Source organism: Rhipicephalus sanguineus, chromosome 3 (genome assembly GCF_013339695.2).
Source record: "Rhipicephalus sanguineus isolate Rsan-2018 chromosome 3, BIME_Rsan_1.4, whole genome shotgun sequence".
Classification (NCBI taxonomy): Eukaryota; Metazoa; Arthropoda; class Arachnida; order Ixodida; family Ixodidae; genus Rhipicephalus; species Rhipicephalus sanguineus.
The window spans coordinates 36457380-36482845 of NC_051178.1; the positions used below are offsets into that span (position 1 = coordinate 36457380).

The window sequence follows — 25466 nt, forward strand, 5'->3', positions numbered from 1 at the left end:
TCATCCCATTCTGCGTTCGCATCGACGGCATGGAAGTGTCGACTCCAAGTACTCGACAAGTGCACTACGATGCAGCATTTAAAAGAATAGTTATTACATGTGCAGAGACGGACGGAAATCGGGCCGCATCGCGGTCATTCGGAGTTCCCGAAACGTGAGTGCGAGACTGGCGCAAACAGAAGCAAAAGATTTTTTACAGCAAAGCTTCACGAAAAGGTTTCAGTGGACCAAAGCAGGGCCGGTTTCCCGAAATCGACGAGCGTTGACAGCGACAAGGAGTTGTCCGACAGCGACGAGGACTGATCCATTACGCCATAGAGTTTCCTACAATACTTACTAGAGGGAACTCTGGCGCTAGTGTCTATGGGAGCTGCAACGCATGACGCTTCAGCCAGCATGGGAATGATGGGTAGTACACAAATTTGTCTAAACTTCGTACTTTCGGCTTCGTTTGGCTCCACATCGGCTGCATCCGCTTTGTCGCAAAACGAAGTTCAGCAAAAGTCAGCAGTTTCACTTCGCCACTTTAACTTCTTTAGGCTCAGCGATTCAAACCTGGTCACGAAGTTCACAACGATCCATTCTTTTATTCGAAAGAAAACCAAAACATAGCAATAAACATAGCCACAAGTACGTTTGAAGCCGCAAGCACGAAGACTAGGCAAATTTGTGTACTACCCATCATTCCCATGGTAGTTGAATGATCGCAGCGCCAGAGTCCCCTCTAGTTAATTTTAGGAAACTCTATGCATTACGCGACTCGTATCGCCGCCGTAGTGGTGACAGTTTTAGCGGCAATGCCCGCCTTTTGACTTTGTGTTTTACTTTTTTGAAACTGTAGTTCTTTAATACCCAAATACTTGTTCTTCTGAATGTGCGAAGTTTGACTCCCACGGACTTCTTTTGTTCTTTTCTCTCACGAAAAATGGGTGCGTGTTACAATCAATGTATATTACTTTTTTTTTTTTTGTCGCAGAAAACGGGTGCGTGTTACAATCGAGGGTGTGGTAGAATCGAGTAAATACGGTAATTAAAATTATGCGAGATGCGGGCTACACTGTGTCGTGGCCCGCACTGCGCCTGTGTCATCTCGCTGGCAAACCAAGACGCCTTGGGGACCCATGCTAATTTTCAATTTTCGGGTCTTGGGTCAACGCAAGTGCAGGATCCCAGGAGTGGCTTGGGTTCTGCACATGCGCCCTGGCAGCTCGCAAATTTCTTGGGTCTGCAAGCTCCTTGGGCCCCCATTCACAGTCTCTCTATTGTCTCATGTAGTACTATAACTTTGCCAGAATTTCATTCTCTAACATCAGTAAATGGATGTGATGGACATTTCAGCTGCTCTTAATAATGAATGCTGCCCTGATTACTGTATTTACTTGCGAATTGATTGCGCTTTTTTTCTTGAAAAATTGGCCGAGTTTGAGGATGTGATCATTATGCGGGGTAAAAATTTCGCTAGAAAAGTCAAGCTGCAGGTCGGAATTCTCACGATGACTTGCTTATGCATAACGAAAGAAACCGGCTAAATAAGGCCTACTTTTGCATAAAAAGCATACATTCACTTTGCTTTGCATGAATTGCTTTACGGATGGCATTGCACATACACGAATGATCGCAAACACAAACACACACAAAAAAAAAGAGGAAAGGGTGTGTGTGATAAACTGCCTTATCCACACTATAATCAAAGCGATTTTAGCTAAAACCGCAATCTGCCTGAAAAGGCCATTTAATCTGCGCGAACTATTTGAAGGGGTCTCAAAATGGTTCAGAAGTCAGAATTCGGTGTGGCACTGTGCCTTTTCTGCTGCTGAGCGTTGTTATCTTGGAATGGTTGGAAAGTTCAAAGTTTCGCCTTTGCGTTCTCACCCTCCTCGCACGAAATGCCTGCATCCGAAAGTGGGAAAAGTAATGATGATAATGTTTGTCTAACGAAGTTTGTGATTGAAGCAGACCTCTGGTTTTTTTGTTGCTAAACGGCAATTTGTGCTCCGATGCTACTGGTGGAGTGTTCGCATGGCGCACACCAGTATGAGAAAAACAACTGATTTGCTGTTTATTTGTTGGATAGCTACGTAAACAGTGGCTAACATTGGATTGTAAACAGCTAACAGACACTTGTTTTGACAATTTTGAAATTGAAAACGCATGGCTGCGTACGGAGAGCCAAGCGCAACCTTTCTCTGATCATGTGCATTGACAGGGAGGAAGGGTTATCGTGAGGCTCAGGCGAGCCAGTGATTATGCTGGGCCTAAAGAAAGTCGGATGCATTGTGCAGTCTGATACCGCGTCGGCAATCTAGGGACAGCAAAGGAAAGCCCTGTGTCATCGATCCACGCTCTGCTTGTGGCAACACAAATTTTGCACAAGTAAAGGCGTTGCTGATGCATCTGTGCTTGTTCCTACGCATCTATGCGTGTCCACGGGTTCTTGCTGACTGTTTTGAGGTATCCTGCACGATGCAGGATAGTCCCATCCACGAGCACATGCTCAATAGTCTTAAACGGCAGACGTGTGGCTTGTATAGTGAGTTCGTGGCAAAACAGTCCAAAGCAAAAGGCCACTGTGCTTTTTTGCACAATGGCTGCCTTGCAGAATGATAAAATGTGGCGTCATAATGGCAATAACCGCCATCCCCGCGACAGTGTGTTCGGTCTGTGATCATTACGCAAATGCAATCATTATGTGAGCAAATATGTGCTTGAACTGAGTAGTATAAATCCAGAGTAGACGTCTGCTGATGCCACAGGCCACTCGTTTGCATGTGGTATGCAGATTTGCTTAGGGGACATGTTCTTTATTTATTTTATTTACATATACTGCCATCTTGCATAGCAAGATATTGAAGAAGTGAGCACTGCATACACTAAAAATACAATATGAAGATGAGTTTATACATTGGAAAAAGTCAGTCTCACTGCAACGGCAAAGCAATGAATGCAATCGCAAGAAATTGGAATGTCGCACGAAGAACGACAAAGAGCTCGATATTTGCAGCATGCCGCTGAAGCACAAAGGACGATGCCCGAAAAGAACGCACAGGTATACGCAGGACAAGCGTGAACTAACAACTGTCACAGTTGTTAGGTCTTTGTGCTTGAGCAACACACTGCAAGTGTCAACAATGGAGAATCAGACGCTCTTAGATATTTCTTTTCATTTAACTGCGGCGCGTGGAGTGACCCTTCTGGGTCTCCTGCCACACGGGGCCGTCTGACGTAAGGTGTGCCCGGTGTTCTTTCCTTTTTTTGTTTTCGTTCCACATCACTAGTGGGTACAGAAAGGGGCCACTTTGTCATGCGCTTCTCAAGGGCAGTTTTTAGGGATGGGCGAATATTCGGGCGTTTCGAATATTCACACGAATATTAAAGTATTCGAATTCACTTTGATACGAATTTATATGAACAAATATATCTACGTTTGACTGCACATAACCCCTCTGTAAAGGTGGTTTCACTGCAGTGTCGTGTTGCTGTGCCGTGAAACCACCCATCCAGGGGGAATCTGCACTGCCGTGAAGCCACACTTCAAGGTTAAATGTACATTAAGTTTAAAAGTGTGTTATATGGGCTTATATGCGCTAAGTATAGTAATTTTTAAATTGTAACATATTGTGTCCCTTATAACTTGCGCCCTATTGCTATTCAAATTTTGATACTATTCAATGTTTCTTCCACTTCATTTCAAACCAAAAAAGTGACATTCACTTATACCTTGTTCCAATCCTTAAAAATATTGCGCAAGGGTCATGACAAAAATGTTCATTTTTCATAATAATATGTGGTACATGTTATTCGAACTATTCGATTTGAAATTATTCGACCAAATCACTATTCGCTTCGGATTCGCTTTGAACCTCAAATTCACTATTTGCCCATCCCTAGCAGTTTTCAAATTGAAAGGAAATGTAGGAGCGTTGCATGATAGGAAACACACTCAAGCTCCTCCGAGATCTGCGTACCACCAGCAGTAAATGGTATATTGGCTTTGAGGGCCGCCATAGGAGAGAGTGGTGCTGCTGTCGCTATGACGTGTTAAATGACATCACGTGACTCGCCTTTGCTGCTGAAAGCCATGCCAACGCTGCTCGCTGCATGTCACACCCGACGTTGAAGTTCTGTTTTTTGCTTCAGTGCGGTTTTTGCTCAGTGCCAATTGTATTCGACCGAGCCTGGTCGGAGTTTCCATGCATACCTCAAAACCAAGAAGCAGCGAGATGCATGGTTGATAAAACTGAGAAGCAACCCACCATTCATTATCGCGTGTGTAGCAAGCACTTTCGCGAAGATTTTGTGTACTGCGTTGGAGCTAAAATGTTCGGTGAGTACAACGTGGGACTTTCTGGGACTGTATACACAGGAATTTATGACGTTTATTCACGCCAGGCTGGAAGGCTTATTTCAGCTGTTTGCAGCGTAACGACGGCGACAGTAATTTTGTCCTGATGCTGTTCTTTTGCGTTGCATATTTGAATGTGGTCGGCCTTATACACTACCTCTCCTTCTGTTAGCAGCCGTGATGTGCTGAGCTGCTGGTCCACAAATTGGTTGATGCCAGAGAACGGCAGAGTCACTGAAAACGAGATATGGTAATTGTAATTACCGTATTTACTCGCGTAATGATCGCACTCGCGTAATGATCGCACCCCTAAATTTTGTCGTCTAAATTCGATTTTTTTTTCCCCGCGTAATGATCGCACCCCAAACTTGCCGCATCGATATGTCGTGTGCCAAGTCTAGCCGATGATCATCACGTTTATCATCTGTCGAATGTTGCGCTAATAACTCTTCAAAACTCGCCAAGTGAACTGCACGCACCAAACATATTCATAATTTTTGCCCGGCGTTGGCGGAAACGTGCCATTTAGGATTGCAGTAAAGGCAAATACCGCAGTTTTCACTGAATGCCCGCCATGTGTTTTATGTCTGTGGCAGCTGAATGCGCCCATCTTTGTTTCTGTGATCTGAAAGCAGGCATCACTACGCTAATGCCGTAAATTTACTGATTTAAATGAAAGCATTCCTTATTTAGACGGAAGAAACTGTTTTGACGCGCGTGACGTACTCACAACCTCCATGACTGACGAAAAGAAGAAAAAAAAATGCGGTCACTTCGCTCTGTGGGCCGCCATGTTTGTTTTGATATCCCGCACTGTTACAGCAGCGGCCGCCTGTTGGTCTACCTGTTGTCATCCCGCAGCAACAAGCTGCCGACGCATTCCCATAATTCCTGAAAAAGCCGTGTCGCCGCCATCCCAGCCGCCCGTCACGGCGTCGCCTGACACCACGTTTTTTTGGCTGTGCTTTGTGATCGTCTGTTGAAGCGCCGTTTCACCATGGGGCGGTATGCGAGCTTTACTGCCGCGTTCAAGCTGAAGGCGCTTGATTACGCGCTAGAGCACGGAGCCACAAACGGGTGGTTGTCTATTTTCTCTTTCTTAACCCTTCCGCCACCTTGCGGGATTCCGCAGAACTGATTTGCAATAGAGCACGGCAACCGTGCTGCCGGCAGACATTTCGGCGTCGACGAAATCCGGATCCGATATTGGAAAAAACAGCGCGAGAAGCTCATGGCAACGAACAGCACGCGCCGGGCTTTCCGCGGACCCAAAACGGGCAAGTTCCCTGACATCGAAAAGGCAGTCCTCGAATACGTGAGGGACATGCGCAAAGACGGTTGTGCCGTGTCGTTAGACATGGTACGGACGCAGGCGCGCACAGTTTCCCGGAGGCTCGGAGTAGCCACAAAGGACTTTCGCGCCAGTTCCGGCTGGACGACACGCTTCATGTGGCGGAATGGACTGTCGCTGAGGCGGCGGACGTCGTCGTGCCAGCGACTTCCATTCGCGTACGAAGACAAGGTGATCGATTTCCACAGGTTCGTCACGAGGATACGCCAGAAGAACGGTTTCCTGCTGTCACAGATAGGCAACGCCGACCAAACGCCGTTGACGTTTGACATGCCACGAAGCACTACTGTGAACGAGAAAGGTGCTCGAAGTGTCCTCGTGAAAACGTGTGGTGCGGAGAAGCAGCGGTGCACCATGATGCTCGCAGTGACGGCAGACGGGCGGAAGCTGCCGCCGTATGTTATTTTGAAGCGGAAAACAATTCCGAAGGGAAACTTTCCCCGTGGCATCCACATCCGCGCTCAAGCGAAAGGGTGGATGAAGGCCGACCTCATGGTCGATTGGATCAAGACGGTTTGGGGGCGAAGAGCAGGAGCGCTTCTGCTTCCTTCACTTCTTGTGCTGGACAGCTTCCGAGGCCATCTTGTTGACAGTGTCCGTATCGAGCTGAAGGAGCGGCGCACGGAAATCGCAGTGATCCCTGGGGGTCTAACTTCGCTGCTACAGCCTCTGGACGTGTCACTGAACAAACCGTTCAAGGACAACGTCCGGAAGCTGTACGCAGAGTGGATGGCGGCGGGCGACCACGATTTCACGCCAAGTGGCAAAATCAGGAGACCCTCCGTGGAAGTCCTCTGCTCATGGATTCTCGAAGCGTGGAGTACCATTTCCGACGAGGTGGTCGTCAAGAGCTTTAAGAAGACTGGCATTTCCAATGCGCTCGACGGGACAGGAGATGACCGTCTGTGGGACAGTGAAGACACTGCCGGTTCCGACAGGGAATCGTGCGGCGACGACACTGACGCCAGTGACGCTTCGGACTCGGAATGAACGTTAGGGGGTCAGAGAGTTACAAAATAAAAGGGCAGTGTGCCATGCATGTAGCTCCTGCGTAATGCGTGCATTTTATTACAAAGGTAAGCCTTACTCTACTTTTATTTTTGGTTATGTTCATGATAGCTATCGTAAGAATTCTGATTAGCGACTTCTTTGCGTTTTCGGTGCTCAGAATATTTTTTCACAGAAAATTTACACCGCGTAATGATCGCGCCCCGAAGTTGGCGTCAATTTTTGTGAAAAAAAAAAGTGCGATCATTATGCGAGTATATACGGTAATAGTTGAGCAAGCGATGCACACAGATTGCAACATGCTTGTATGATATCACATCAGTCAATACACTCTGCGCAGAGAAGCACATGTAGTGGAAGTGAAGAGTGGATTAAGGAGACAAAAATATATGTGGTTGAAGTTCCACTTATTAAAATATATCTGGTTTTAAATCGTCGTCTGGCAATAATTCTGGTGAAAGTGGCAAGCCGCACAAACCACGGTTGTTGTGAACAGTATACTGTTGTTGCGGCAAAAGAGCTCACGGCTACGTTTATGAAAGGTCACGCGAACCAATGTCAAAGCATCGTTTGCACTAGGCCATTTGATTACGCGCTGGAAGCTAGGGCGAGGTGTTGCCGTGAATTGCACGTGGCAGTCCATGCAGATCGAAACGTTACCTCTCGGCCGCGCACCTTCTGCGCAATAGCAAGGTGTGTGCGCAGAAGCGCTTGCCTCAGTAAACATAAATGTATGCAAGATGCAAGAATGCTTTGAGTTAAAGATTTCTTTGCACTTAGACTGTGTATAGTTCGGGAGAATGCGGAATATCTTGCTTATTTCGCTTATCATTTTGTGTCGTCTTATATGTTATTCATTGCATTTGATGGCTTTAATAATCATAAAAATTTTATGTCCCAGAACCACGATATTGTAATGATGGAATGAATTTATTTACAAGGTGAGAAAGGTGAGTGATGCTTAATGCAGCGTAAGATTCAAGACGGTCAGCTTCTCAGCTGCTCGCTGCTCAAGCGTTCTTTGAACTCCTGTCTGCTCCAGCAAACTCCTGCAGCATGACAGTTTTCCCGGGTGCAGACGCTCTCCAAGCAAGTGACATAGCCCAATGATGGTTGTGCTTATGCTGGGCAACGTGCACTGGTTGGGTTTGATGTGACTGCCGGTTGTCAGAGGTCACTTTGGCAATAACGAACGTGACGTCACTTAAACATCTCCATATGACTAGGCTTGTGAATATTCGAACGAATATTACAGTATTCAAATCCATTTCGACACGAATTTAAATTATCCGAAATTTCGAAGTATTTGAAATGAACGAATAGACATATACAAGCCGCATGTTCATCCTGTTCGTCCTGTTCCCTTCATTTCCCTCTGTTGTTTTTTTTTTTTGCGCCTTCTACAAATACAAATATGAACGTGTGAGAGTTGCGCAGAGGCGCTCCATTCATTAAGGTTGCTCACTCTCTGATAGTCTTCAACTAGTCATCGACGTCCTCATTCACTCTTCCTGAGAATGTACGCTCCCGATAAGGTGTGCAGCCTGCCTGTCTTGGACGAACACTCTCTTGCGCGGTTCTCTTGTGACCGTCACCACCTACGTCCGTGTCATTCATGGCAGTGTCTCCCAGTGGTAGCCCGGCCAATTGTTTACTGCGTCGAGGAGGCGGTGGAGCTCAGTTATCCAGTGTGACGTACCCAGCACCTCCACCAAAACTGTACCGATGGAATGGATTTATTTTAGAGCTGTGCGAGTAGCAAAATTTCAGGTGCGAAGCGAATTCTAATATTGAAGTGTGAGTGCGAATCTAATAGAATATTTTTCAAATATTTCTTGAGTATTTTTCGAATACTTCGAAGTGAAATTGCAGAAAAAAAAATGATGGTGAAGTTCGCGCGTTAAATGGGAACAGCGAAGGACTGCCATGAATACAATAACAACACACTTTCTCGAATCGCTTAAGTTCTAACACACTGCGTAGTCCCCCACTGCATTACACAAGGTTTGTAAAGCTTAACTGTGTGATGGTTGAAGGCTGTTGGCTGGTCGATGAGTTGCTGGGTTGCACTTCACGCCGACACGAGTCAGGCATGGTCGGAGCGGATCGGGCAGCAGAGTAGATGTGGAACAAACACGTCCTGGATCGCCAATAGTAGGCCCGGTTCTCAAACGCGCCCGGATCCAAGCACAAAGGACTAGCGCTGGCTGCTGGAGCACCCAGTGGAAGGGAGCAAGGCCTGTGCAGTCAAAAGGCAGCAGTGGGCTTCGGGACCATGACCCGACGAGCGCTTCGGCCTGCGATTGCCTTCTTCGGTTCCGTTCTCGAACACACACACCTTGTCCTCTTCCTCTTCTACTTTTGTGCCGACGGCTTTGCTTCGACGTCACAATTCCGCCTTTTTGCTTGTCTTGTCGTCGTCTTTGTCGACGCACCGCACAGCACAAAACCAGAAACACCGTGCACCAGATTAACGTACCATGCTCATCATGTGCCCCGTGCATCGGCCGGTTAATCTGGCACTACGCTCACCACAGTGGCAGCTGTGCCTTCACGCAAATCTTCAGGTGGCGCTGTCAAACACGCACGTGATGGCCCTTGGGTTGCATGAAAACAAGCAACATGGCAGCACTGGCAACGTCCAGCAAGTGCAACAATTTTCAGCGCCGTTCCACTTTTGTAACTAAAGATGGCAGAGCCCACACAAGCATATGTGTTGGTTCTTTGCGAAATCTGAGGGTGAAGCAAGAAAATTTGAACTCTTTTGAGAGTATGTTAACAGTGCTGGAGCAGATAATGTGGAGAGAAAGTGAAGCGATAAATATCTAAAAGGACCATGGCACCGTACGATTAGTCAGTTGAAGCCGTAGCATGCAGGGCAGATGTCAGCAGAGTGAGAGGGCACGTGGGTTTTTTTTCTTCGACAGCATACTTTTCAAGGTGCCATGTTTCTCCACCTGAAGCTTCTTTCTACTTTGGAAGATAAGTGTCCATAATTTCAAAATGTTTTATTTCTTGGCTTACTAAGTGACTGTATTCCATCTCGCCACTAACATCAGCACTGCCGAAGCTACAGGGTGTAAGCAAGCCACATGCTTGCACAGCAAAACATAGTTCCTGATATACAGTAGATCCCGGATATATCGAACTCGAAGGAGATCGCGAAATAGTTCGATATATCGATAATTCGAAATACGAAATATGCGTATTTAAGGCTTTAATTAAAGCACTGCAGGCCTCGACACAGTTTTCTAAAATCGTAAAAAGCACGAATATGACGATTCGCTCACATATGCTAAAGAACAAGGCGAGAACTTCTTTTGCAAGTTAGCGCACTTTATTTCGCATGAAAAAAGTCCGTCAACTTGTCTTGCTTCTTGCGCGCCGTGAATTCATCAAGTCATCGTCAATATTATATAAGCTTTCCAAACAAGTAAATTCAGCACCTTCCGCCACAACAGCGGTGATCGACGCTGAACGCTGATGCGAGCTCTGTAGTGCGGTAAAGGGTTTAGCGGTGGCAGCGGTGGCTGGCATCTTCAAACTGCACGGGTCTATTTCCGCAGCACCGGCAACGTAAGCTATGATCTCGGCATCGATGCACTCAGAAACAGCTACGTTGTTATCTGCACCGATGAAGTCACTCGCTGTGCTCCCGTCCGATACGGAGCCCGGAGACGCTAAGTTGCAAAATTCACTGACGCACCGTACGCCGTAGTCGGCGGTCATGATGCGCCCGAAGTCGTCACCTGGCACCAAGGCCTGTAAAGAAACAGTGCACAACGGTGCTTTACTTGACGTCGTTTCAAGCACCGGTCATCATTTTTATCGCTACGAGCGGGTCAATGTTTAGTTCGACTCCTGAATGACGATTTATCAAAAACAAAGCGCGATGTACAAACAGTACACATTCTGCAAGATACAACGCTGCACCGCTGCACGAAGAAACATTTCTCCACCGTCGACATGTTGGCGATGCCGACGGCACTTGCGGCTTTGCAGAAGGCAGCCGCTACTTTGGCGAGAAATGCGAAAAAAAGCGTAGCCTCTGAGAGCGGCGTTTTAAAACTGAAAACACTAAAAATACGTCACGAGGTTGCGGATCTCGAAGGCCATGCTTTGCGGGCCAGCATGCCATCGTGGGCGAAGAGACAAGGAAGGGAATGCAAACATTGCAACAAGACTGCGAAGTCGCTTCGAATTCTCATTGTGGTGCCCTCAGCAATCAGCCTCTTTGAAAAACATTAGCCCATGCGTTAAAACCTGCGGACCGCGCGTCAAATATACCGGTGAACTGACAAGCGCTGTGCGACGAACTAGAGCAACGCAATTTCGTCACCTGCGCGCGACGAGGGATTGGAACTTATAAGAACGCGGCCGAAAAATGATCAATAGTTAGGAAAAATGCACTTTCTGGGCTTCAGCGTGGGGCAGTGTTCGATATAGCGGATGATTCGCTGTGCGGGAGTTCGATATATGTGCACACCAACCCCATACTTTTGCATGGGAAATTCAAGGGGATTTCTCAACTGTTCGATATAGCCAATAATTCGATACATCCGAGTTCGATATACCCGGGATCGACTGTAATCACCTTACAATTGGCAGAGTTGAGACATTTGGGCTTGTTCGGCCTGTGTAAAGTCGCATTGGTACATGATATGTTTATTCTTTTACGCATTTAGGTCATATACCTTTAATTACATTATTAGTAACCACCAGTAAATATGGCTAAAATCATGATAGCAGTGCTTATACAGACGTGACCGCCTGTTTTGGTCCGAACTTGCCTTTGCTACTCGCCCACTGCGCTGCAAGCAACAAATAAATGGTGAAACGAGTCATTGTTTTGTGCCATCTCATGCTGAGGACAAAGCATCAGGTACGTTTTGTCGCTATTGGTGAGGTCAGCTACTTGTTTAGGCACGCTTCCTAGGCCTACGCGCTGAGAATTTGATAATTGTTCTTGGAAATAGCACAGTGTAGTCACGAAAACATTGTTGTCGAACCGTCCGGGCATAAATTTAAAGCAAATACAAGAGCCACTTTGAAACTTACAAGCCACTTAGCGCATGACGACGACTTGATAAACTTGAGATGGAGGGCACCAGCTTCGATGGGTGCAGCCATGTCGTTTTGAGCAAGCAAAGTGAAGCAGACGGTGCTGCCATCTACTGACTTTACTCGCCTAACGCATGCGCGCAGACACCATGGGGACGCTGAGGAGGTGGCGCAGTGCGGAACAATATGTTGTGTGGGATTTTCGCCGTTCCTATTGGCTAAAGAGCTCTGTAGCCTCCACAGTGCTGAAGAGAATGTCTGAGATGAAGTATAGTAAGTTATGTCTTATGCCTTCGTCTTCACGGATTGTGCTTGTACTTTCCCCGGAAACATGACTACAAGTGTAATGGAAGAGAACTTCATTTTGCTTGACAGTTCTAAATAAAAAAAAATGAGAACATACCATGAGGACAAAAGCATGAAACATAATTTGCTATTCAATTCGTAAACAAAGAAGTACAAGTGCTTCAATATGATTGACGCTTTTACCTTCAGGGGTGGAAGTTTCAGGTGAAGAAGCACTGGCATGGCCACTTCGACGTCTTTCATCATGACGAGCACACAGGGAAAAGCAATACATCGTCTTCTTGGCTCCGTTACAAGCTAGAACCCTCTTGAAAGTGCTTAGTCAAACAGCAAACCCTATGTCCCCTCTCGCCATCCACACAGTGTGCGATGCGTTCGGCTGAGCAAGGCAGCACCATCCTTTTACATATCGCTCTATTGTACAGGTTACCTGTGTAAAATATGAAAAGACAGCAGTTTTTCACTGTTTGCAATGCTTATGCTACGTGCTGCTAAGGGATGCGACCGCAAGATGACTCGCAGATGCTGCATGCTCGGTTCATGATGCGATCATGGCCAAATTACCCTTTGCCACACGGCTGAGCGTATGAAATCAAATCAGCAGTCTGCTCTTAGGCACAAATGAACACACATTATTACCCAAGGAACACAGAGAATTGAAGCCAGTTGAATGCCTCGGTGACGGTACAGCTTTGCTTTAAAATTGCATGAATTCGAGGGGACCATCTGAATTACAGCACCTTTGTCTATAATGAATAATTCTTCTGCTTTGAGAGATTGTGGGTGCACATAATCTGGTACACTGTTGGCAAATTTTGGTCAACACTCTGCATTTGTTCAAAAGAAATCTTGTCAGTTGGTTTTATCACAGAGCAATGACATGGTCTCATGGAGTTGGTAGTGTAAGCAGCTCTGAAAAATAATTTGGCTACTTAAATTCATAAATTGTTGCAGGAGCGATGATTTCACCAAAACTCTTAATAGCCATCACTGGGAACTTATCCTTAGCAAGTGCGAGATATATATTCTTTTGACTTTGATATCAGGGAGACTGAGCTTCCTGGGAGTATCCCGAAACAGCAGCAGTCCTGAAGAGAAGTGAGATTTAGCACCACCGCCTCCCTGGCTGGTTGGGTTGTTGGGAACTTGCCTGATGGCAATAATTAAAACAGCAAATCAGGCTGTGATGCAAGGCATGCACAACACAGGATATACAAGGTGTTTCTTTTAGACAATACAGATTTTTTATAAAAATCCTATGACAGTAAGGCTCTTGCCGTTTTCGCACACGAACTCCACGTCGAGGCGGAAATACTTTGCCGCAGTTAAAATGACACTGTTGCGACTAATTAACGAAAACTCATTAATTAACTTCTTAATGATTGACTTGAGGGCAGGTGTTTGTATAAACTTGTAGTGTGTGCCAATTTACGGCATACCTATTTTTTAGAAATCACAAAAGTTGCACGTAGTTCGAGATATCATAGGTGAGAAAGCTGCGCATATTGTGCATTTTTGATACAATTCCGTTTTCCTGCGCCAAGCTGCTCCAAAAGTATAAAAATAGAAAAAATCGTGCCGAACTGCTTCAAAACAGCCTCGGAAGCCAGAATTTCGATGCCCACGCCAGCTTCGTTGGGAAAAAAGGCTGAGTTGACAACATGATTTTCCAAGTTGCGCCTATAGCAGTGCCTGGGATACCAAGAAAATGAGATGTTTGCAAAACGCCTAGACTTGCCCAACCGTGTTTCTGTGCACCTTTCTAATGAGGGCTCCCATGATGCCGCCATAACCTCCTCTGGGTTGTTGTAAATATGCGAACAAAAATGTTCTGCCGTGCCCCGAGCGTGCTGCTGCTTCTCGCTAAGCTGTGTCTTCTGGTGCTATCAAGTGGCATGCGTAGCGGGAATGGCTCTCAGGTTCTTCATTGTGCATATCGTGTTCCTCCGGTCGCAATGGTTTTCACGTCGACGCTGCCTGCGTGTGGTCACATATGCTTGCGTTTGCTGTAGCAGTGTTTGTACCGTTAAGAACGCGGCGACGACTAGCTTCCTGCATGCGGTGCGTGTCCGCGATGCTCTGGTGGTTTTTCATGCCGAAGCCAGCAGTGGACTGATGCGAAGCGCCTTTGTGTCATTCCCAAATAAAAGCGTGCAGTACGCTTACAACGGCGCTATGCTTGCAGTACCGTATACGAGTCAGTGCGAGGTAGGTTTATGAGATAGTCAATGCGGCGAGGTATCTTGGCACCCGCGCTGCGCTCTCGAAGGTGGTCCGGCACGAGGGGGCTGCGAACAACGGTAGTGCGCCTTTGTTCTTGCCTGTCAAAGTGTGCATTATGTTTGACGCCGCACCAGCCACGCGGCCGAGCTGAAGGCGCTTGTTGTGATGTCCACTTTACAAACACTGACCTACAGGAAGTTCTGGAGAAGCTTGAAAAGCTAAATAAGCAGATCTACAAAAAAAGTCAGTTCCACCGCAAGTGAAGCAACGAATGCGATAGCATCAAATTGTAACATTATACGAAGTAAAGCTAGCAGCTAACTAACACTTATGGATCCGATCTCACGTAACTACAAAACGCTGGTGTAAGAGAATGTGGCTGCTCAAAGGAGAGAAGCGTTGAGATCACAGCACTTAGAAGGGTATACGAGCCGTCTGTGATGCCAGCCGAGATAACGCGCGCGCCGGTGATCACGACCGCGCCCTTAAAGTCGAAGTCCACAGTTGCTGCTCGAGTGACCCCCCCCTCCCTCACTCCCTCCCTTGCATTCCTTCCTGCTCCTTCAAGACGGGCGGCATGCTTCCTTTCTGCATGAGTAGCATTCAACAGCCGGCCTGGCATGTGGTGTTATGTTATTGTATGCGCACTCCGTGCAACTGGGATCGGTCAGCTCTTTTCATCTCTGCCCCAGCCGCGTTCATTGCCCTCGTTCGCACGCTTTTACGCAAAGGTATAAAACATATGATACGCGGGGGATGTTATCGATTTGGAATTTATGTGGAACATGACTGCGATGCCGATGGTAATAACCTGTTTAGAATGTCCATACAATTGCTATCGCAGTAAAAACCAAAGTAGTAATCTGCTAAATTATATCACTGATCTTAAAAAGGCCTACTGCTATGTAACTGCAATTCTTGTGCAATCACATTCTTTTTGTTGTTTTTTTCAAATTTTTATGAAGTGAACCTAGTTTGCAGAACCTTTTTTTCAATTATTTCATGTGTTTCTTACTCGGGCTAGATAGGTCGCATAGTATTTAAAGAGGTAGTACAGTGCAGACCACTTATAACGTAACCGCATACAGTGCAGGACCGGTTACAATGCGGTCTTTTTCGACTCCCGTTTACCCTCCCATAGAACCCATGTATACGCATACCGCTTATTGTACAGTCCCCCAAGATGAAATACCGTTTATAATGCGGTTCCGGGAAAATATTTCTGACAAACACGGTAGCAAGTGCGGTTCTCAAAGGACGTACGACGCTGGGTAGGGAGCAACGAGGTCGTTATGAAAGACGAGGGCACGCAGTGAACAAACGAGGGGCAAAGAGAGGAAAAAGAAAAAAGACCGCGGCAGCGCTGCGCGGGCTCGCCGAGTGGAGAAGGATGGTGGTTGCCTAGGCGACGGAGAAACCTTTGCACCGGCGCCGGCAAAGCTCCGGCCGCTTGCCGGCCGCGCGCTCTGCGTGGGGCGTGCGATCGCGTCCTCATGAAGTGCACTTTAAGTTTTCTGTCGGGAAAAGCGTCGTCGTTATCACGCTTGCCACATATATCGCGTTTGCTACTTCGTCCGCAAATTGAAAAGTTTTACGGCTTCATGACGCGAGCTTTCGCCTTTTCTGCCAGTGCGCGGACTTACGCGAGCCTTGCGGGCTTTTGTCGCCGTTGATCTCCTGGCTGCGAACACAAACTTCGTATCATGCGCGCTGTTCTTTGGTTAGTGCTTGAATGCGATCTTTTCGACGTCTGATCTTCATGTTGTCTTGGACAAACTTCCCATCACAACATGCTGAACTGCAGGCTAGGCCTAATCAGCGTTGGTTGCTTTTCGGTAGCGGTCACGGGCGATAAAAGTTGCGGGTTGGCGCGGAATCAGCGAAACTCTTTGCGATGGCTGCACTTGGAGGGAAGGGAATCATATCGTTAATGAAAACGGGGGCATGGTTGGCACATGCAACTCTTGAATGGTGGTTCCCGATTCGATTGCAATGTCTTGGACATCGGGTGTGTGCTTGTGAAATCGAACGATCGGTACCGTTCAGCACGCGAAATTTTGGTCGCGATTCGACATAATTTCTGTGTAATGCGCATACCTTGAGGTGGCCTGAAACGTAGGTGGTGAATTTCCGAGATGACACTTTTTGTTTGCTTTTTTCCCCCGTGTTCTTTTCATTGGCGTTGCGGGTCTTTGGTGGTTAATTTTTGAACATTCGGAAATTTAAGTGGTAAGCGCCCCGAATAGCATGTGTTGATTACCGGACATGCGAGGCTACATGCTCAACACGTTTTGTGCAAGTGCAGCCTTTGAAGAAGGTTTTTTTGGTTATAGTGCGGTACCGCTTATAGTGCAGATATTCGAGACTCTAGCAACTTACATTATAAGCGGTCTGTGCTGTATAGTTCATACCTGACGATACTTTCTCCAAAGGCTGCTTCAGTGTTACGTCTATCCTAGGCCAATTTAAATACGTACTTGTTCCCCCAAGTTGTTACAAATCTGTTTTTCAAGCTCCTGAGATGACGTAAAAAATTCCACTAACTGCTCCAAATCAGGGTTCTTCTGCTCCAAAATTGAAATTTTGCTGCTCCAGAAACTGCTCCCAAATCAATTTCAGCCATCTCACCCCTGAGATATTCATCATCTAACTTCAAGGTCGAAATCAAAACTGATTGCGCCTGGCGTGCACGAAGCGTGATTGTTCTGCTATGTCAGACCGGAACTACCCATCACATGGGAGTGACGAAATTTGAATGACGGTGCGCCGCGGCCGTATGTTTCCGTGAAAAGCTGAAGTGATCTCACTTGTACCTGCGTATTGCTGTACTTTTGCATGTAGTGTTTGGTGCTCATCTGTTTCTTTCAAACTGTGCACAAGGAAACTGCAATATCAACCTTTTGTTTGTCTGGGAATCATAAAACTCTGGGGCGGCCACTGTGGCGCTTCTTGCAGACAGGCAAAATAGTTTTTTGCTCCTCTTTATAGTTTAAGAAAGAAAACCTACCTATCGTACGCAAAGATTAAGCTGTCTGCTAGTGTATTTCAGAGTGCCTGCCGATTTTTCTGACCATGTTCTGCTTCATTCAAATTTCATCACTTCCCTGTCACGTGTTATTCCGGTGTTCCGCCACGCTTTGTGCGCACCGAGCATGATCAGTTTCAATGTCACCTTTGAAATTCGATGATGGATATTTTGAACTACATGCAACTTTTGTGATTTTTTAAAAATTGGTATGCATAAATTGGCACGCACTACAAATTTGTAATATAAACACCTGCCCTCAAGTCAATAATTAAAAAGTTAACAAGCTTTTGTTAATTAGTTGCAACAGTGTCATTTTAACTGCGGCAAAATATTTCCGCCTTGACGTGGAATTCGTGTGCGAAAACGGCAGGAGCCTTACTGTCATAGGATTTTTATAAAAAATTTGTATTGTCCTAAAAAAACCTTGTATATGTTGTGTAGTGCGTGCAAGATGCACCGATACATGGGGCCCCTATAGTCGGATACACCATTAGAGGTATGCGGCATTTCCTCCTCAAAGGTGGACGCACACAAGCCTGCCCAAATAGGTGCATACTCCAAGCTGACGTCACGAGCTGGACGGCCGATAACCCTGCCTTCGAGGAACGTTGCTGAATGTATGAGCGCGACTATTTCTTTAGTTGTCGAGGCGATTGGCTGCCGCGCTTGGGTCATCTGGGCGGGCCCTATCCGGACTTCTTAAGTTGTATCCAGCTATAGCGCCTCTTATACCCTACGACCTTCGAGGACTGGCAGCACAGTTATACTCGCGCCACACGGGCACAGAAAATGGCATTTACCTCCTAATGCCTTCAGATTTAATGCCATTCGCGCGGTGCCACACGGACGATAGAAATGGCATTCGCCCAAATGCCCCATTCGTCACCTAATGCCATCGCCAGAACTCATTCGACTGAGAAATGCATACTCTCGACGGCACAGCTGACAAAGTGCGATATACCTAAATTATGTAAAACGACATCCTATTAATCCGAAAATAAATATTTTGCTTCTTTTATTTACACTAATCACGTAAACAAGCACTTCAAACGCTGTATTTTGGATGCAACAGGCGCCATTTTATTTTTACGCTGTGGATCTGATTAGCGTTGGCTTAGGCTGCTATGGTCGGCAGCAACATCGTGAAACAAAGCAACGAACTGAATTTTACGGCAGCGTAACATGCTTATTTCTACATTTAATTATTCTGGGAAGTATATGAAGCCTGTAAACGCATGTTTATTTTTTCATTACTACTCAACAGTTGCTCACTACAGAAGATGCTGCGATCGACATCAAGTCAAATGTCATTCAGTTGGGATGTGTAGCAGCTCCGCCAAAAAAAAAATGTCATTCGGGAACTGAATGCCTTCACTACCGAATGTCATTTTCTGTGCCCGTGTGGCACGGGTATTATGAAGCCATGGCCAGCCAGTGCTTGAAAACTTGCTGTTCTGCTTCAACGACTGCCTTCTGTTGAGCAGCATTGAATTATACTTTTGGAATAACCACGTGTAATTCACATATTTGACCACTTGCACCTACAGGTGTTTCTGCTTATTGCTTCACTCTTTGTGGCAGCAGTGAAACTACAGGGTGTCTACCGACCGGGAAAACTGGGAATTCTCGGTGATTTTGGATATTCTGGAAAAACTCGGGGAAAACTCAGGGAAATCGTGCTCCCATCAGGGAAAATCTAGAGTAACTTTATTGAAAGGGAACGAAAGTCGCAGTAACGTTGGCTCGAGATTTTGTCAACGCATTTTCAAATCGAACGGCGGCTGCGGGGAAGGGGTGCACCTCGATGCTCTCCTTGCCTTCGGAGTGATGGAGTGGGAGAGAATCGGCTAATGCGTGGCATGTGGGAACCATGAACCATGGCCTATCGTATCGTGCAATGTTGTCAGGGTGTTCTATGACTACGCAGTGTAGTTCTGTTTTATTCGTCATGCGTGCCGTGCGTTAGCGCCCGATATGGTGTTTTTGTTATTGCCGCATGTCAAGTAACAAGCATGATTAGTTGTAGTAGATGTAACGAGCTGGAGTTATATTGCAAGTGATTGAGATCATTCAGGAAGTGGAGGTGGCCGACAAGGCTGGTATCTTGCAAGCCATCTCGATTGGCGAGAAAAAAGACGGCGACGCTTGTTGGCGGTTATCGGAGAGCTCGCTCGCTCTGATCCCGAGCTTTAAAGATGCTCTTTAGGACTCTGTGAAGAATAGAATAAATTTCCAGGCGAGAGTGAACGTAACTAACAGGCCCATTTACAGCAAGTGAAAGCTTTTTTCCTTTTTTTTTTCTTTTTTTTCCGGTGAGGGCACTGTTGAAACAAGTTTTAGGCAGTCGACCGATATTTTTTGGGGCTGCAGCTCGCAATTACCAGCCACATTACTGCTTATGTGGATTTTTCGCTACAACGCGGAATCACAAAACTTTTCAGAGCCAAGGCATAGCGCCGACAGAAATTCGCGACAACGGCATGGATCCCACTTGCTCGATTCGGCGCGCAGTGTCGGAAAACAGAAACATGGCCACCATAATCGGATGTGCCATAATTCAGGCTGTTGCCGTGCTTTCATGCGATTTTAGCCCGCAGCCAAAGTGCTTTTTTTTTCCGATAGCAATTATATAGACACTTCAGGCGAATTTTTCGCCTTCGCCCTTGTCTTCCTTATCAAGTCCAAATCACGATTATGTCACCCCGCGCATCGTATACTCTGTGCGAGTGAAAGTGCGCGAACGCTGCCGACGAACGGGGCATAAGCAGAGATGAAACGAGCCGACCGTCTCCTTCGCGTGATGGGCACATGGAGATAGGAGCCGAAGGGTTGGTGAGGGGGAGGGGGGGGGGGGGTGGCTGTGTAAGTCCCACAGGAAGGGCGTACATTGTACCAGCGCGTGTGGTCGCTTGTGCCGCGGTATCTTTAGAAGGGATCAGCAGACGGATCATACCTTTGTAGGTGTTGTGCTCTAATTACAATACTTCCGTTGAAGCCATAGCAGTTGCGGAACCAGAAGGGGGGGGGGGGGGCAGTAGCGGTGATTGCCTTTCCTCCCTTCAGTCCCTGTCGTCCACCTCCTTTGACAGGCTGCCTGTTGAGTTTGTCCCCTCTGTCAGGCTGCTTTGCCTACCACTGCCCAGAAAAAGTTAAAAAAATCTTGTCCCTGCTCTCTACCTCTCTCTTCAGCAATATACCCTTTCCTGCTTCCCTATGCACATTTCCAATGAAGGCTTCTTAGGCGCCGCCGTAATCGCATCTGGGCTGTTGTAAATATGCGTGACCCATGAAAATGCACTGCTGAGGCGGTGGCTTCAGCCTTTGTACTCCCCCCGCCTCAAAGTAGGCACCTGGATATGCCCCTCCTGAGCCATAGATAAGTCACTTCTCTTAATGCAGAGGCTGCGTTTCCTGAAGGAGTGAGCTGCTAGCCTATATTTGTTTAAAATTTCTATTTGTCGCTATCAGATTCACTATTTCACTCTCGCGGTGAAACTGTGACTTTTTTTCTAACGTGTGACGGTTTTCAATGACGCGCGTTCGTGGAGAGGAAATGGTTTGGCTGGGCAACATGATAGCAAAGGCGTCGCACTGCTCTGGGCAACACGCGAGGATTTGACAACAAGCCTCAGCAGCAGAACAAGAGGAATTCCACAGTGCATTAAACCTGCATTTGTTTCGTCTTTACACGTGACACTCAGGCAAGGCATATAATTGTGATTGCTGCACCTCAGGCTCAACAAAACTGATTTCTTTTTCATGAAAAAAAAAAGCTTTTTCATGTTGCCGAGCATTCTTGTGGCATTTTCAGTTTAATATTAATCTTTTGGTAACTATGCCTTGCATGAAAGGTCGAATTTCAGTTTAACGAAGTTTTGCTATAACGAAGTAAATTGCTGCTTTTAGCAACTTTGCTATATTGAGGTTTAACTGTCCTTTGTACTATTCAAATGGAATTAAGTCATTTTTATTTTCAAACGTGCGTACTACAGAGTGACATCACCGAGTGATATGGTCTCTACTCATCTTGACATAAAACAAAGTTTTGTTTCACTCAGGGAATTTTAGCAAAAACACTCGGGGAAAACCTGGAAAACTCAGGGAATTTAGAAATGTCAACTCGGTAGACACCCTGAACTAGGTTTTGTGCTACAAATGGGTAAAAATGCTTAGTTAAGGGGGGGTACAGCAAATCTTTGGTGGTGTGATCACTGCTCATACGAATTTCGGGTTGATAGGAATCTTTTTGCAGTCCTGGCCAAGGCCCATTAGCCTGCAGTGCGCTAGAGTACAGTAGCTGCAAGCCAATTCTCGCCCTGCAATGTTTCATACGAATGTATGCTACTGCATATATACGAACAGCTGCTGTGTACACTTGCCACGGAAGACACTGCAATTGCATGGGCATGGGAACCTAAGTGTGGGCATGTGCGCTGTGCCGCTGGTTTGGCGGGTTGTCAGCATCGCCCACTAGTGGCATGTCGTATCCTGTTAGATGGTGCATGGGAATCTTGGAGCCTTCTAATGCACCTTCGCTCTTAGCCTTTTAGATTACAGATGGCATTGGCGTAGCGTTTTTTTTTTTGGCACGATCCGTGCTGCTACTCTTGAGGCAGCGTTGTACTGTGTTTACACCTGCCTGCTGTGTTGAAGCAAGCCGTGTCTTTGCAATCAGACATCCTTTTAAAGGTGGATGAGAACCAAAAGAGGAAGTGGACGGGCTTGGCGAAGGAGCTAGGCCTTGCAACGTCAACATGCAAGATTCTGGATTGGGGACACACACTTGCCAACTCAACCAATATGCCCGGAAGACTACTAAATTTCGAGCAAACCTCCTGATTGTGCAGGCATGTCCGTAAATCTCTCAAAAAACAGCCCCAACCTTACTGCTTAAGGAAAATAATAACAAAGGACGGCGATTCTAAAAGTTGCTGGCCTTTGTCTAAGACTTGCCTCTTAAGTTACTTTTGCTGCTGTACTCTGGTGTCATGTGGAAAAGCGTACTAAGATTAGGAACTGGCTACCAGCTTTCGCGGGTCACGGCACATTTGGTTTCTTAATTATGCACGTGCACATGCACCAGCTTTCTGTTGTCGCATAGTACTTTTGCACGTTTTCTGGTGAGAATGAATTTTGGATGATACGAATATCTTTTGCAACCCTGTGAGATTCGCGTCATTGAGGTTATACTGTATGTGGTGTATGGACATGAAGTTCACTAAAGGTAGTTGGCTGTATAGAAATATTCTTGCAATGATACTGGTTATGTTGATGTTTAATCTAGATTTGCTTGGTAGGACAATGCTCCATTTGTAATGTGACTCCAATCACGTCTTCGAAAGAGCTGACTCGAAAATGGGCTGTGTGCAGGAGCTGCGGCAGGACCCGCAGTGGGCGTTGCCTGCCCTTCGGCACATGCAGGAAGTGGCCGGCCTGTACTCGGAGGCCCCACTGGGTCCCGCACGCGCAGCGGGCACTGGAGGCGGGCCGGCGCCAGGGGGCCAGGCCCTGTACCGGCACGAGGTGATCAATCGGCTGCAGCAGCAGCACTCGCTCGTGGTGCTGGTGGCAGACGGGCTGTCGGCCTACATGGCACATGCACGCCAGCTGCTGCCCGAGCGGCCCGACCCGACGCAGGTGTATGGGGACAGTCGCTACAGCCACGTGCAGCAGGTGCAGGAGCGGCTCAAATTCCTACGCTTCTTGCTGAAGGATGGCCAGCTGTGGCTGTGTGCTGCGCAGGCCAAGCAGATTTGGCACTGCCTCGCTGAGAACGCCGTGTACCCGTCCGACCGGGAGGCCTGCTTTAAGTGGTTCTCCAAGCTGATGGGCGAGGAGCCCGACCTGGATCCCGAGATCAACCAGGACTTCTTTGAGCAGAACGTGCTGCAGTTAGACCCAGCTCTGCTTACGGAGAGTGGGCTGCGCTGCTTCGAGCGCTTCTTCCGTGCTGTCAACTGTCGCCAGGGGCGGCTACTATTACGCCGACGTATGCACCTCCTCGAAGACCCCGAACTCATGGGTGCAGACTACTTGTGGCGAGTGGTGCTGCATGCGCAAGATGCTGTGGCTGACCGAGCCATTGAGCTTCTGCGAGAGACTTACACCAATTTGGGGCCCCGGCTACAGGGCTCTCGTACCGACATCCACGAGGACATGGTGCAGTCATGTATGGACCGTCTCAAGGCGGCCTACGACACGGTGTGCGCTCTTGGGGGGGACGGTGCTGCCCGTGAGAGTGCCAACCGTATGGTTCGTGTGCTGCGTGTGCTTTCTGAGTACGTGGCCCAGTGCGACGGGGACTTCCCTCATGACCGGGCTATCTTGCCTATGGCTAGGTATGTCACACTTGATTGCATGCAAATGAGAGATTGTCTAGGGTCAGCTTGTGTAGCTTAAGTCTTCTTGTCCGAAATAACTTGGACCAATGGTAATTGCTTGCTGGACCCAAGCAAGTAGATCTCTCTGATCAACTGCCAGTCAGCATGCTGTTCAGCATTGCCATCTTCTATGAGCGATGCCAGGTGGTACATTTATGCCAGTTTTGCCAAAGTGCAGTGTTTATAAATTGTGGTGCCGTAACTGTAAAAGCGCCTTGATTTGTGCTAAAGCTGCTTCAAAGGGCAGTGCATGGCTTCCAGGTTTTTTTACTTTTGCAATGCAGCCTACTGTAAAATCCTGAGCGAGCACCCCCCTCCCCCACTACGGTGAAGGATAATCCGACAAGATTCGGAAAAGGGGCCCTTGCTCGGTGGCAGAAGAACCGCTAAGAATAAAGAATGCACAGCCATACTCCTAATGAAATGCTATATTGAATACGCATGCATTCACTGTTTTTATTCGCTCGACGAGGGTGAATAAAACAGTGAACGAAATAGGGAAAATGGCGGGGCGAGAGAAGGGAGGAAATATCCCGAAAAAGGGAGGGGGGCACTTGCTCAGGTAGAGGCGCTTGCTCGGGATTTTACGGTAGACTTTTTCAAGGCCTCTGGTGCAATGTTAGTAAAGGTTTAGGTGAAATGATGCTCCACCTCCTCCACACACCGAAAACTGAGATGCGCTTCTTTTTTTCTTTCCTATGGGTTGCGCTATGTGTCACGAGGCCCTCACTTCAGTCACTTCAATGGTGGCCGCATCACTCACAAAGCTGCATTTGTGACATCTTTTCATCTGTTGGCAGTTTCTCTTTGCACTGTGATTCTTCTTAATCAGAGGAACACCACATATCACTCTGATTTGGGAGTAAGTACATAACAGCAAGAAAATCCAAAGATGGTAGGCAATGGCCAGAAACACATGGTGTAATATAGGTTGTACGAACAGGTGATAATGTGCCTACAGGCACAACACAAATTTGAAAAATATTTTAGCTCATGCAAAATTTTAAAAAAGGACTGCATGACTATCTGGTCTTCGTCCCGACCTCAGATTATATGCTACACATGTAAACATATACAGCTGCCGACCAATGTAAAAATTGTAGCATCATATTGCATTCAACAAGTAACATATCGAGCTGCAATAAAACTTCTGTAGTGCATAGCTTTTTAAGGTAAAAACTTCAGCGCGAACCAGGACGGACCATGAAGAATAGATGAGACAAGCACTGGCGCTGATGCTTTATTCTTCTTGCCACAATGCATAGAAATGCCAACAACCACATAACCTTTCACAGTGCTGGGAAACCTGCGCAAATTGTGACAATCTGCGCCAACTGGAAATTACTACTCCATACTGCTCCAAAGGGTCTTTTTTGCCTAATTTGCGCCATTGCTGTGCCACAAGGTGGTTTTGGAGCCGAAACCAGCGTTTAGTGGACAGCGCACTTCGTGAGTGGCGTCATGGTTGCCATCTTGTACACTTGCACTGCTGCATTTCTTATTGGCGCCACTTGTGCCCCAGTCGTTACAGCTGACGCAATCCAAATAAATATCAGTGGCAACGCCGCAACCACGCTGCAACGTTAGCTTTCTCTAAACGATGCACACTCCTCAATGCTCTAGTGGTCCTGGCAGCGGACGGAGGCGCGTTTGGGTTGTCGCCTAATAAAAGCGGGCAGTATAGTTACAACAGCGCTACGCTTGATGTGCCGTGCGCGTGCATTTATCGTAATAGCGTCAATGCAGCGAGATTTCTAGGTGCACGAC

At 47.0% G+C, this 25466-nt stretch overlaps 1 protein-coding gene and 1 long non-coding RNA gene across 2 annotated transcripts in view; both read left to right on the forward strand.

The window, feature by feature from the left end:
- Positions 1-25466, forward strand: part of LOC119386563 (probable ubiquitin carboxyl-terminal hydrolase FAF-X) — a 326343-nt gene that overhangs the window by 86285 nt on the left and 214592 nt on the right. The window contains exon 12 of the mRNA XM_037653846.2: positions 22690-23657. Within this exon, the coding sequence (XP_037509774.1) occupies positions 22690-23657 (968 nt within the window). The remainder of the gene's footprint in view (positions 1-22689; positions 23658-25466) is intronic.
- On the forward strand, positions 5680-6923 carry LOC125757590 (uncharacterized). The gene is made up of 2 exons (XR_007415331.1): positions 5680-5806; positions 6552-6923. It is a non-coding gene; the product is annotated as an uncharacterized LOC125757590 (long non-coding RNA).